This window comes from Cetorhinus maximus, chromosome 10 (genome assembly GCF_964194155.1).
Source record: "Cetorhinus maximus chromosome 10, sCetMax3.hap1.1, whole genome shotgun sequence".
Lineage (NCBI taxonomy): Eukaryota > Metazoa > Chordata > Chondrichthyes > Lamniformes > Cetorhinidae > Cetorhinus > Cetorhinus maximus.
In genome coordinates this window covers 16557406-16572053 of record NC_135888.1, presented here as the reverse complement: position 1 = coordinate 16572053, position 14648 = coordinate 16557406, and the positions used below count along the sequence as shown (strand labels likewise).

Sequence of the window (14648 nt, the reverse complement as noted above, 5' to 3'; positions counted from 1 at the left end):
GGGTAATGCCGTTCTTGATCGGACCGCACCTCTGGCCAGCTCATAAAAAAAATCCATGTCGAATTGACCAATTTGGGAAAGGTCCATGTCGGGTGACCTGCTCCTGCAGGTTTGGGACCCCCATTTAATGGCAACACCAGGGTCCTGAATCAAAACGGAAAATCCTGCCCACGGTGTCAGGTGATGTGATGCTATTAAGCCCAGATGTGAATTCCCTCGTATTGCACTACAATGCTGTCATTCATATACGTTTAATACCAATCACCTCCTCTGTCAATGGCTATTCAGAGGCTGCAGCAGGAACGAGCGAGGATGTTTATTCCAGTCAGATTAACCCAACCAAGCACATCTGGTTTTAAGGAGGCACTCATTTTCCACCTTCAACAAGTGGCCCTCCAGGTTAATGCTTTGCTTTTCTATAATTACTGGCTCCACCGACACTGCCTCGATTGAAAAGATGCATTAGATCACTAGATGAAGGCAGTGAAACTGACATCCATCGCATAACCCTAGTCACAATATCCCAAAGATTTTGAAGGATTTCAACATGAGTGTTGTAGTTCATTCTTTATATATTTATATTGCATTGGATGAAATGCATATAGTTCATAATGTTAGAAAATAAATAAATGTTAGCTATCTAATATAAAACCTTTATTGCTGTCGGTCTTTATTTCATTGCATCAATCTTTTTTGGATTTCACTTGGACCCAGATCAAACACGCATTAGCCTCTTGAAAACATTACCCGTGTAAAAGTCAACCCATGACTTTTGGATTAAAAAAAATTGACTTTTACATGAGTATATACAGTAATCTCATCCTCAATCTCAGTTTATTGAAGGAGTTTACTCAACTTTTAAAAAATATCCTCCACTTGGATGAACGAGTTATTTGAAATTTAGGTTTAGTTTGTGTAGGAGGGAAAGGGGAGAATGTCTTTATTTAAACAGACTTGGCATCAGACAATACAGATGGTTTCACTACACAGTAACTTCAAGTCATGAGAGCTAAGCTATCTCAAGGATGGACAGTCAGATAAAATGATTTCACACAACAATAGGACATTGGTTTCCCCTAGCATGGACACTGGACCCCAAACACATGTCAGAAAATATCATTTGTTTCAATGCAAAACTCTCCAGTTAGAGTATTTTTTTTAGTATAGGTTATTTTAGCCACAAGAGCTCCTCCATGTTAGAATATAGAATTTATTATGAAATTCCTGTCGGAATACACCGCCCCTTGAAGGTTCAGGTAGTCGTGGTTCGTGAGGCTTTCCAGAGTGTTCCCCATTTCACATAGCTCAAAAAACATTGATTTTTTAAATTAGCATATAGAAAATTGCATCTTGATTCCTGAATGATCATTTTAAGGATAGTACCTGATTAATCCTGTCTTCACCCAACACACACACACACACACAGACCCACCAACGCACACACCCCCACAGACACCAACACACATGCACACACACACGCTTACATATATACCAACATGCACACGTGCACGCACACACACACACGCTCACACCAACACACATTCATGCATGTGCACATACATCACACACTGTCACGCATGCACACACCAAGACACACCCTTATGCATGCACACACCAACACACACACACACACTCTTGACACAGGCATGCACCGACACACACTCCAGCAAGGTCACTGAACCATGATCAGGAATGGGGTCTCTGGCTAATTTTCCCCTTTCTAAGCTCAGTAACACTTTTAGTGTACGTTCTTCTTTCCAAGCTGTGGTCAGGCAGCTAGGCACTGCCCAAAATTTGACTCTGGGATCTCCAAGCCTGCATGCATTGTGCCTAGCTGAGACATCAGCAAAACACAATTTTAAAATTAAAACAAAAATCAATCTTCATTGAAGCATAAATATTTTCTAAACTGAGTGATCATAGTCTTAAATTTACCTAACATAACATTGTAGAAATCTGTGGTAAATTGCTAATATTTTCAGGCAACTGTTAATTTAAGACTTAAAAACAAATCATGGCTTAATTGATGACCCTATTTCATAAAACCCTTTCCCTGCACTAAAGAATTAAACATTGAGAAAGTGGACAGAATTGTTCAAATGTCAAAAAGTGTCCAAAAATACACTGGAGGCTTCACACTCAATGTTTAACTCAAACAAATTTTATTTATCTTTTAAATAGTGTACACAGAAGGGATTAAAAATTTAAATAAATGAAGGTAACAATTCAAAAAAAAAATAATTACATGATTGAACTGATCAACAAAGAGACAAAGGGTTAATCAGGGATTAACTCATGGGTTGGACGCTAGGCACTCTCTATTCATTTTGGAGATTATGGTGGGCCTCCCAGGAAGTCACTGGCCTGGAGTTTCTATCCAATTACCCCACTTAGTGCAGTGCAAATCCCTCCATGTCAGTTACGGGCGCAAAAGACTGCGGAATTTTGAAGCACAAATGACGCTCAGTGCAACTTGTGTTGCCGCAAATTTTTGCACAGGCTTTGAGACATTTTGTTAGAAGCAGGGTCTTGCCCACCAAACGGGGCATGGCCCCCAGGGTGCACTCATCACCACTGGGAGGCGCATCGTAGCACTTGTCCGCAGGCCTTCAAGAAAATTAAAACGGGACTTTTGACTGCGAGGACACGAACAGGTACGTTTTGAGTGAATTTATTTTTGAAAATCTACGCTCGTCTAGCCAGAAAAAAGATTTGTATATTTATAAAGTCATTCACAGTCACTTAAAATCGGGTTACTCGTAGGCGGTGGATTGACACTTATGACGCTTATTTCTGTGATAAACTCATTTTCAGCCGTCTTAATCAAACTTTGCCAAGCTGCCACTCTTAATTATTTCAAGGAATTTTTTCTAAAGCAAAGCTGTCTTTGAAAACGCTGCCTGATTGAGCTGGCCCATGGCACATTTGGTGCTGAGCGAATTGGTTTGAATAGAAACATGGGGTGGGGCGGGGGGCGCGGAATAAAAAAAAACACCTTTCTTAGCAGGAACGCTATTTTGGGCGTAATTGCCCCCTGAAAGGGCTGATGGCACCCAAAGCAGAAACCCTACCCCGGGTTAATCTCAGAGGGAGAAGACGGTGCAAGTGGTGGGAATAAGGAACAGGTGGGTGAGAAAGAGACCCAGACAGGAAGCAACGCACAATTTTCCTAAAAACATCTTGATGTTGCTATGGTAAGCAAATAATGAACTAACAGTTTAAAGTATCTTGCATGAAAGGATAGTGGAAGTATGGCATGTCTACAACAGCTGGATTGCATCAGTACAAAAATATACAGTACTCATTAATTACCAGGATCCCATTTGAACCCCTCCAGTGTATTCTGTGGAAACTTGACTTTCTTTTCCCATAAGAATATTTATGGGTGTATACAGAGAAGTCTAATTGTCAATTTGCAAAAGAGCAATATAATTCACCCTTTCGGTACAGTTCTACAAATTTCAAACTTCTTATGTTTTCTGTTATACATTGTAAAGTCAGGTCACACTGCTAAGGAAGTTACTCTCTGCCCACAGATGTTACTTAAGCGCCAGATTTCGCAGGTGAATGACTGCATTGGGTACCTCACTCCGGGTTAATATTCCAGACCAAACCTAAATGGTGAAGTGTGGTAAGTAATTCAAATATGGCGGAGGTCATCATAGCCATATCCAGCAGTGGCCTTATTTGATCTCCACAGGCATATTTTCAAGCAGAATTGGCTTGATGGGATATCTAGTGCAGAAACCTGGGCTAATTGGCTATTTGCACTGTCCACGGTCATATCCATAGTCCAGATACCAACTGGTCATTTGCAGGGCCCACACACCGAGGGCCAATTGCTGCACCAGTACGAGCATCGCTCTATCTCAGTGGATCTCAAAGTGAGATCCATGTGGGTCCTCCGCAGGCTGGTCCAAAATGCCAGTCACTGATGTGCGATGCCACAGCCAAGCTCCTACGAGAGAACAGGCTGGAACCCTCATCCCACCACGCACCACACAACCAGGGGCCACACAGCCAGGCCGCCTACCGCATGCTCAGCATGAGTCATCATAGGCGCGGGCAACAGCCATGAAGCTTCCTAAGCAAGATTTATGTCACTGTTACTTCACACAACGGCGCGGTTGGATTTTTGACACCTATGTGGCCGAAAACAAGGAGTGACCGGCTGAACCTGAAGCCCGGCTGAAACCAGGCATCATCTCATTGATGTCTCATCAAAAGCTGTACCATTCTTCCCATTAACTCTGATGAGCTTTTTTTGCGGTGATGAGAGGAAGCGGGTGGGGTAGGACCGGTAGGCGGGGTCTTCTGCCCCGTCAAAGTGGTCCGCGGACGAAAAGGTTTGAGAACCACTGCTCTAGCTGAATGTTGGATAAGTCACCACAGACCAAGGATGGGAATGCTTTCTGAGTCTGTGAAACTACAATAACACTCAGGGGACTAAGCGACAGTTTTAAAACTTAAATTCTAGGCTGAGGGGAGCGATTAAGTGAGACCAGTAAATTTGATAATGAGGATCACTCAAATAAATGACATTGTCCTTTATCCAGTTAAATTGCTCTGGACTCTGCAAGTATTTTACTGTAAGATCTACATGTTGTATCGCCCCTGCCCTTAGCTCCTTCTGTTCCTTTTTCTTGTTGGTCAAATAACAAATTGGGGAGGCAGTGGCATTAGCGGTATTGTCACTGTACTAGTATGCCTTCAGGGATACAGTGGCAGATAGTGACATTTGAACTCAATTTTTAAAAAAAATCTGGAATTAAAGTCTGATGATGACCACGAAACCATTGTCCATTGTCGTAAAAACCCATCTAGTTCACTAATGCCCTTTAGGGAAGGAAATCTTACCCGGTCTGGCCTACATGTGACTCCAGACCCACAGCAATGTGGTTGACTCTTAAATACCCTCTGAACAAGGGCAATTAGGGATGGGCAATAAAAGCTGGCCTAGCCAGCGACGCCCACATCCCATGAACGAATAAATAAAACTAGCTTAAAAGGTGATGTCTGTTCAAAACCAGTAGTAACTGGAACGCTTACCACGAACACTCAAATCAAACTTCCTGCCCGATCGTCCGGCCTCGTTAACAGCCAGACAGGTGTAGCGGCCGGTGTGATGCTCCTGTGCCCTTTGAACTTTCAGAGTCCGGCCCCCGTTCTCCACTTGGATACCTCTCCTGCTCACCACGGGACGCCCGTCTTTCATCCAAGTCAGCGTTGGCTGAGGAACTCCATGCGCTTCGCATTCCAGCGTGACCCCAGCTCCCCTGGTGATCGAAATTTCCGTCGGCCGCCCACCCCCATTCTTGATCTTTGGTGCCACTGAAACAGAGAGAGGAAACCAGGAAGAGATGATCCAAATTCCCAGTCGCCTGGCGAGAGATACTGCGCCAGAGCAATACCATACGGGGCCCGAACGTCTGACCTCCAGGTGGTGTATCCTGGAGTACCCCCGCAGGATGTGCTAGTCGACCCCTCAGATGCCCCCACGCACTGACTAGACAGGAATTGCCTGGCGAAGTTTGGACTTCCAATGGGCAATTCCTCTGCATCTGGAACCCTCCAAAATGCTGAGTTAAAGCCAGAGACTTTGGATGGTTCCGATTCACTTATCAGAATCGCTACCCAGGAGAAGTTAGAAGGGTTGAAACCAGTTCTAACTATGGTACTGATACCCCGATTCCCCACTGGATATCCTAACTAAACTCGTGAACACCAGACTTCGCCCTGAACCCCCAGGTTACCCTGCCCCTGACTATACCCTGATGCCCCATCTAAATACCCAAACCCTCGGCAGCCCCTCGACCCCCACCCATTACATACCCCGCCCCCCGACTGCATCTCCGACTCCCCTGAACCCACCTTATCCCTCACCCACTTACCTTCCACCCTACTCCTCACCCACTTACCTTCCACCCTACTCCTCACCCACCCACCTGCCACTCTATCCCTCACTCACCCAACTACCCACCCTACCCTCTCACTCACTCAACCACTCACCCTACCCCCTCACTCACCCAACTACCCACCCTACCCCCTCACTCACTCAACCACTCACCCTACCCCCTCACTCACCCAACTATCCACCCTACCCCCTCACTCACTCAACCACTCACCCTACCCCCTCACTCACCCAACTACCCACCCTACCCCCTCACTCAACCAACCACCCACCCTATCCCGTCACTCACCCAACCACCCACCCTACCCCCTCATTCACCCAACTATCCACCCTACCTTCTCACTCACCCAACTACCCACCCTACCCCCTCACTCACCCAACTACCCACCCTACCCCCTCACTCACCCAATTACCCACCCTACTCCCTCACTCACCCAACTACCCACCCTACCCCCTCACTCACCCAACTACCCACCCTACCCCCTCACTCACCCAACTACCCACCCTACCCACTCACTCACCCAACTACCCACCCTACCCCCTCACTCACCCAACTACCCACCCTACCCCCTCACTCACCGAACTACCCACCCTACCCCCTCACTCACCCAACTACCCACCCTACCCCCTCACTCACCCAACTACCCACCCTACCCCTCACTCACCCAACTACCCACCCTACCCCCTCACTCACCCAACTACCCACCCTACCCCCTCACTCACCCAACTACCCACCGTACCCACTCACTCACCCAACTACCCACCCTACCCCCTCGCTCACCCAGCTACCCACCCTACCCCCTCACTCACCCAACTACCCACCCTACCCCTCGCCCACTTACCTTACACACTTACTTTCTCTCCATACCTTCTCAAAGTGGCTTTGAGACCATTGAACTTTCTGTAATACGGCAGCTGGTGGTGTAAAAAGGAGGCAAGGCGTGGCTCCCCCCCAACATTCCTGTCCTAGGAAGGAAGGACTCCCAAACCTGATACACTCCGCATTTCTGAAGAGGCCCAGCTCAGAAGTCCGGGCGAGAAACGGGGAACTTTGGTGCCAGGTAAATAGATAGGAGCAGAGCGGCAATCCGATGGTGATTACCACTCCTCAGAAGATTCACTTTCGTGGTTTATCTGAACCACTTTCATTATATAAAACATTTCAACTTCTCAATTCACCTACACTCACCATAAACCTCCACGCTATAGTCCTTCTTGCTTGTCCCAGCTAGATTAGTCCCTACACACGTGTAGTTTCCAGTGTCTGATATCCGAGTGCTGGATATTTGTAACATTTGTCTCCCCGAGAGAATAGTAATTCGACCATCCTTCTCTGTAGAGAGGCGCATCCCTGTGATTGATAGTGAGGAACAGAGATCAAACAATATTAGGGGGTCTGTAAAAAGAAACCTAGACAAAAAGAAACCCGTCTGTACTCTCTTGTTACAAATTTACTGATCAATAATTTTTCTTTATTCACCACATGAAAGCCACTCATCATTTGGAACACTTCTACTAGATCTTCTTGTTATAATAATCTCTTTGCATAACTATCGTTTCTTATCCCTAGACTCCATGCCTGAAAAGAATGGAATAATCGGGCTGGATGTTGCTGCAAAAAGATAGTGTGTTCATGGTGCACATTGTTATTTCTGTGCAAATTGGTCAGGGATTAAGGAGTATGTCATAAACTGTGAATCTCCACAGCTTACTGATTGATTTTCATCGCTCCACTCATGGCCTCACCGTTATTTTTTAAAAACCTTCTGGATTTGCACATTAATTGCCTATTAAACTTACCGTGGAAAGTTAAGTCTGGTAGTTAAGATCGTAAGTACCTTTTAACAACCTATTTATCAACCTCTCCTGCCCAGAAAAGGAACAATTTAAATGGTTCAATCTCATTCCCGCATGTAGTAAATTCTTCTTTGCGATTTTAAAAAGACTATATTTGCAATTTTTCTGACTTGACTATTTTTTCTCACTCTGAATCCAATTTTTCTTTCCCTGTCTTTATTTCTCTTTCTGTACCTGATTTGATTCTAAGTCACTCGATTTCCTTTTGAGTTATTCCCATGTTTCTTCCTTTATCCTTAAATCTCATTGGGTAAGGAGACACACTGTTTGTCCCACCATTCACTCAGGTCCTAGATACCCTGTTATATTCTACCGCCATTAGCAGATCACATTTCCAGCACAAAATGTTGCAAATATTTTTCACGCTGAAGGGTAGAGGAAAGAGTTGAACTAATGGTGTACAACGGTTTCAACAAGACTTGTCCCAATATTCTAACTGCAGTCCAAATCAGTTCTGTTGAAGGGTCCTGAGGACTCGAAACATCAACTCTTTTCTTCTCCGCCGATGCTGCCAGACCTGCTGAGTTTTTCCAGGTAATTCTGTTTTTGTTTTTGACAATTCTGTGTATTTGTATTCTATGGCCTCATTAAAAAAATCTAGGATCCCAAATGCTTTTTGCCCTCCCTCTTATTAAGATTTGTATATCTGAACATTTCCCAAATCTCTCTGCTTTTCTATTTGTTTTGTCATTTCGCGAATATTTCCCTGTCCTTACTCTTTCTTCCAAAATGGGTCGTTGGCCAAATCCATTAACTTATCCATGTTCTCCTGTAAGTTGCATCTAGTTCTCTTTACAGTTAACTAAGCTCCCTGCTTTTACTATCTGCAAATTTTGGTATTCCGCCCCCTTGACCAGTAAAAACAGTAATGGCCCAAACGCTGACTGTTAAGGACATCACTGTTTACACCTCGCTAAACTTAAAAACATCCACTAACTCTCTCTCTTTGGCCAAGTTCAGCCCCCACAGAAAAAACATATTTTAGAAAAGGCACACACTGCTGATGTGATTATATCTTTATCTCACTAGTCATAACGTCGCTCGCCACTCGTTTACCAATTTAGTATCAGTTCACCAGAACGTTATCTTTCCTTTCAAAAGGAAAATTAATAGGCTGCTCGGATGGATCCAGCTCCCAGGTGAGTATGGGATGGGAGGAGAATGTGACCTCTCTCCAGGTTAACGGCACAACTCGTCTGTCTTCCAACCCCCTCACCACCCTTCGTCACAATGGAGCATACAACTCAGCTCCTCTGTCAATCCAAATAGAATTTGTCATTCGGACGGAAAGGTTGCAAGAGTGGATTTGCTCTTTACGCCAGGATAATCCAATCAGAAACACAGTATAAGGTACTGGGCTACTTACCATTCTTTTGCCACTCCAGAGTTGGGGAGGGAATCCCACTGCATTCACAAAACAAACTCATCGAGTTACCCTCGATTACCGTCACCGGCATTTGGTCCTCCAATCCATGAAACGTTGGGGGCACTGCAAAATATTTCGAAACATTTCTTCACAGCAAAGTCGGTTGGGGTAAATAACATTATACTTGTCACTGGCTGATCTCTTGTGATTATAAATGTAACTCCTTCCCCCCCTGTTACTCATCTTATTCCATCTCTAATTCTACAGCAGGCTGAGAATCGTGGCAACATAAAAATTTACAGCATGGGAAGAGGCCACTTGGCCTATTGTGTCTGTGCTGGTTGACAAGGAGCCATCCATCTTCAGCCCACATTCCAGCCCTTGGTCTGTAGCCTTATAGGCTATGTTTCAATATTCAAGTGAGTATTCAAGTTCCTTTAAATTGTTAAAGTACTGTAGAAAAGTTGTGGTGCAGAAAGAGGCCATTCAGCCCATCATATCTGCACTGGCCATAAAAAGAGAAAATAGAAACCAGCCGCTCATTTTTATCCAACATCTGGACCGTAGCCTTGCAGTTACAGCACTTCAGATGCAGATCCAGGTACCTTATAAATGAGTTGAGAGTTTCAGCCTCAACCACCAATTCATGCAGTGAGTTCCAGACGCCCGCCATCCCGAGTGTAAAGGTTTTTCCTCACGACCTCTCTAGTCCTTCTACCAATCACCTTAAATCTATGCTTCTTGGTAATTGACCCCTCAGCTAGGAAAAACAGGTCTTTCTTGTCTACCCTATCTAGGCCCCTCTCATAATTTTGTACACCTCAATTAGGTCACGCCTCAGCCTTCTTTGTTCTAAGGAAAACAACCCCAGCCTATCCAATCTTCCCTCATAGATGCAATTTTCAAGCCCTGGCAACATTCTTGTAAATCTTTGCACTCTCTCCAGAGCAATTATGTCCTAACTGTAATGTCGTGACTAGAACGGCTCACAAAATTCCAGCTGTGGCCTAACCAGCATTTTAAGAGTTCCAGCATTACATCCCTGCTTTTGTATTCAATGTCTCGCCCAATAAATTCCTTATGTTTCCTTTACCACCTTACCCACCTGTCCTGCCACCTTCAGGGACCCGTGGACATACACTCCAAGGTCTCTCACTTCCTCAATCTCTCTCAATATCCTCCCATTTATTGAGTATGCCCTTGAGGGTTTCTGCCTCTACTACCCTTTCAGGAATTGAGTTCCAACTCCCCATGAGCCACTGGGTGAACAGATTTCCCTTTGAATCCCCTCTAAACCTCCTACATCTTACCCCGTTTTTTTAATATTCTTTCATGGGATGTGGGCATCGCTGGCAAGGCCAGCATTTGTTGCCCATCCCTAATTGCCTTGAACTGAGTGGCTTCCTAGGCCATTTTAGTGACCAGTTAAGAGTCAACCACTTTGCTGTGGGCCTGGAGTCGCATGTTGGTCAGACTGGGTAAGGATGACAAATTTCCTTCCCTAAAGGACATGAGTGAACCAATAGACAGTGGTTTCAAGGTCACTATTGCCTAGACTAGCTTTTAATTCCAGATTTAGGTCAATCATCTCAGTCTCAGGACATTGCTGCAGGAGTTCCTCAGGTTAGTGTCCTCGAACCAAACATCTTCAGCTGCTTCATCAATGACCTTCCTCCCATCATAAGATCAGAACTGTGGATGTTCGCTGATGATTGCACAATGTTCAGCACCATTCGCAACTCCTCAGATACTGAAGCAGTCCATGTCCAAATTTAGCAACACCTGGACATTATTCAGGCTTGGGCTGACAAGTGGCAAGTAATATTCATGCCACACAAATGCCAGGCATTGACCATCTCCACTAAGAGAGAATCCAACCACCTCCCATTGACATTCAATGGCATTATCATCACTGAATACTCCACTATCAACATCCTGGGGGGCTTACCATCGACCAGAAAATTAACTCGACCAGCCATATAAATACTGTGGCTACAAGAGCAGGTCAGAGACTGGGGATTATGCAGTGAGTAACTCACTTCCTGACTCCCCAAAGCCTGTCCACCATCTACAAGGCACAAGTCAAGAGTGTGATGGAATACTCTCCAATTATCTGGATGAGTGCAGCTCCAACAACACTCAAGAAGCTTGACACCATCCAGGACAAAGCAGCCCGCTTGATTGGCACCCCATCCACAAACATTCGTTCCTTCCACCACCGATGCACAGTGGCAGCAGTGTGTACCATCTACAAGATGCACTACAGAAACTCACCAAGGCTCCTTCGACAGCACCTTCCAAACCCATGAACTCTACCACCTAGAAAGACGAGGGCAGCAGATGGATGGGAACACCGCCACTTGCAAGTTCCCCTCCAAGCCACTCACCATCCTGACTTGGAACTATATCACAATTCCTTCACTATCGCTGGGCCAAAATCCTGGAACTCCCTTCCTTACAGCACTTTGGGTGTACCTATTCCACATGCACTGCAGCAGTTCAAGAAGGCAGCTCACCACCACCTTCTCAAGGGCAATTAGGGATGGGCAATAAATGCTGGACTAGCCAGCAACACCCATATCCCATGAAAATTTCTTAAAAATTGTTAATTGAATTCAGTTCTACCAGCTGCTGTGGTGGGATTTGAACCCGCGTCCCCAGAGCATTACCTAGGCCTACTGGATTGCTCATGACATCACCGCTACACCACCACCTAAACGTATTACCCTTGAACCAAGGACAATAGGGCCTTCCAAACCACTCTATCTATTGAGTGACCATGTCCGTTGATGATACGATTCCTCATTTGGCCTTTCCCTTCCACTTGCCCTCGCTCCCTGCTGCAAAGTGTTTGGTCCCTGTTTTGCATTTCCCCACCCGCGGCATGTCCAGCATTGCAGGTGTGCCATATATGACTTTTGCAGAACCTGTTTGGCATTGGAATAAACTATTTATCACACAACCAGAACATTTTTAAACACAGGCCCTTACCATGTTGTGCCGACATTGCATATCTGGGTGAATATTCACATGCACAGTAATCCAAGGATGTATCCTCATCGCTGTTCCCACTAGATGATGGCACAAGGACTGGGGGACAGAGATTTAAGGTTTTGGGCAAGAGATGCAGGGGGAATGTGAGGAAGAACATTTTTACTCAACAAATGGTCATAGCCTGGAACTCTCTGCCAACGAGGAAGGTGGAAGCAAGGGACAATGAATGATTTCAAAAGGAAATTAGATGCACTTGAGGGAAATAAACTTGCAGGACAGATGGGGATAGATCTGGGGAATGGGACTGATTGGATATCTCTACAGGGAGCTGGCACTGACTCGAAGGGCTAAATGACCTCCTCCTGTGCCGTAATGACTCTATGCGATGCAGTGAAATGCTTAAACATTCAAATGTGTGGTCTAGTCATCTCTCTTTTCTCTCCCAGTTTAAGCTTCATCAAATCAGTTTCTCTTTTTATTTGTTTCATTTCTCTGTTACCTTGATCTGAAAAAACAGTGGTCTTATAGTTTATTTTTGTCTCCCTTCGCTGCCCTGGGGCCCTGGACCTGAGCTGGGCTGTCACTCCACAAGTGCCAACAGAACTCTCACACAAGGAGTGCCCATTCGGCACTGAACAGCGAATGTCAGTTGTGAGGTTTTCTCAGAACGGAAGCCAGGAGCGGGATTTCTTCAAAATGCTGACTTATCCTCGAACAATGCACTGCACAGATGTGCTTTCAATCCTTAAAACAGCCACTGACCTCAGGTTCACGTTGGATCCTTCGTCTGGTTTTTATTTCAGATCAGAAAAACCCCCTGTTCTCAGCAAGCTTGGCCTTTGTGCCTCACTGCTCAGTTTCACAGTGTCACTAGACACCGCATGTGTCTTATTTCCAGCCATCTGTCAAGGAAGCGCATCAATGAATCATTCTCCAGCCACTGAAGGTAGCCATTGACAGCCAGATGTGTGACTCACTCCAGTAATCCTGGTAAAAGTGAGGCCAGATGCTCCACAACATCGAAGCATTTTAACTCTGTGACTGTGGGTGATGGGGTCAGCTGCTTAGATTCTGTGGAAAAGCACAACTCTTTCAGTCGGCACCTTTACATAAGTGAGCACATTCGTTGCCACTCTGCATTGGATAGCACTCTAAACAATAACCGTGAGGTGACCAGCTAGCCTCGGGTTTCTCACCTGTACAGGCAGCAAACACCACCACGACTGTGCCAACGCTGTGTTGTGTTGTGTCATGACACAAAACTGTTTCACAATGCAAACATGTACGATGCCTCTAGTTGTTGGAGCATATAATGATGAGCAGAGGGGAGATTTCACCTCTGCGGGCACTTGAAGGGATCACCCTGTCCCCTGTCCCAGACACACAGGGGAGCTGAATGTCATTAAGTCATCTGAGGACTGCAATCTATGCTGACACTCCAGTGCAGTACAGAGGGAGTGCTGCACTGTTGGAGGTGCCGTCTTTTGGATAAGGCATTAAACCGAGGCCCCATCTACCTGCTCGGGTGGATGTGAAAGGTCGCATTCTTTCGGAGAAGTACTATTTCGAAGAAGAGCAAGGGAGTTATGCCCAGTGTTCTGGCCAAAATTTCTCCCTCAATCAACATCACAAAGAAATCTGATCATTATCATGGCTGTTTGTGGGAGCTTGCTGTGCACAAATAGGCTGTCGCGTTTCCAGCATTACAATAGTGACTACACTTCAAAAGTACTTCATTGGTTGCAAAGTGCTTGAGATTCTGGTGGTCGTGAAAAGCGCTTTATAAATTCAAGTCTTTTTTCAAGTCCCAAATGTCCCAGGGTTTCAAATGGTGGAAATGTAGCCAGCACCCAGAATATTCTCACAAAGCAGTAGGGGGACTTTCTTGAGTCCCGCACTGCCCCCTCCCCATCGTGCTCGGTCCCTGATCAGTGAATTCCCCCAAATGGAAACCTGGTTCTAGGGGCAGTCCCTATTTTCATTAAAAACTCTACCATCAGAAATAGCTTACAAGACAGTGAGCCTGCTTCTCCTTCAGTTCTCTGCCCGAAGGCAAGTCTGAGCCCCAGCGCCACGATCTCCACCACTAGTTAGGGCAAGGAGACGGGTCCCGAATCCACCCCAGCCGGAACGGGGATCGAACCCCGTGCTGTTTGCACCAATCTGATCCACACTGGCCACCAGCCCAACTGAGCCAACCAGCACCCCAAGAAGTCTGAGTTGTTGTGACGAAATACACTTTTATATGCATTCCGTAGTTCGGAGCTATGGATAGTGATGGGCGAGGCTCCAATTTTCTTTCCATCAGGTGGCTGACCAGAAATCTCTCCCGCCCTTACCGCCTGCCATTAGAATGTGTTAAAGGATTTGCAAGTTTATATTCAGCCTGTTTGGCTGCGTTCTGAACACCCCTTCCTTGACCATCAAGTCCTGGAGTGGGACTTGAACCTTGAGCTTCTGGCTCAGAGGCAGGGATGCTACCCACACGATCACCAGGCAGTGAGTTACAAAACCTATACT

At 45.6% G+C, this 14648-nt stretch overlaps 1 protein-coding gene across 1 annotated transcript in view; it reads right to left on the bottom strand.

The window, feature by feature from the left end:
- LOC144686126 (hemicentin-1-like) overlaps window positions 1-14648 on the bottom strand; it is a 418005-nt gene that overhangs the window by 238285 nt on the left and 165072 nt on the right. The window contains 3 exon segments of the mRNA XM_078551270.1: window positions 5050-5331; window positions 7101-7262; window positions 9135-9257. Coding sequence (XP_078407396.1) covers window positions 5050-5331; window positions 7101-7262; window positions 9135-9257 — 567 coding nt within the window.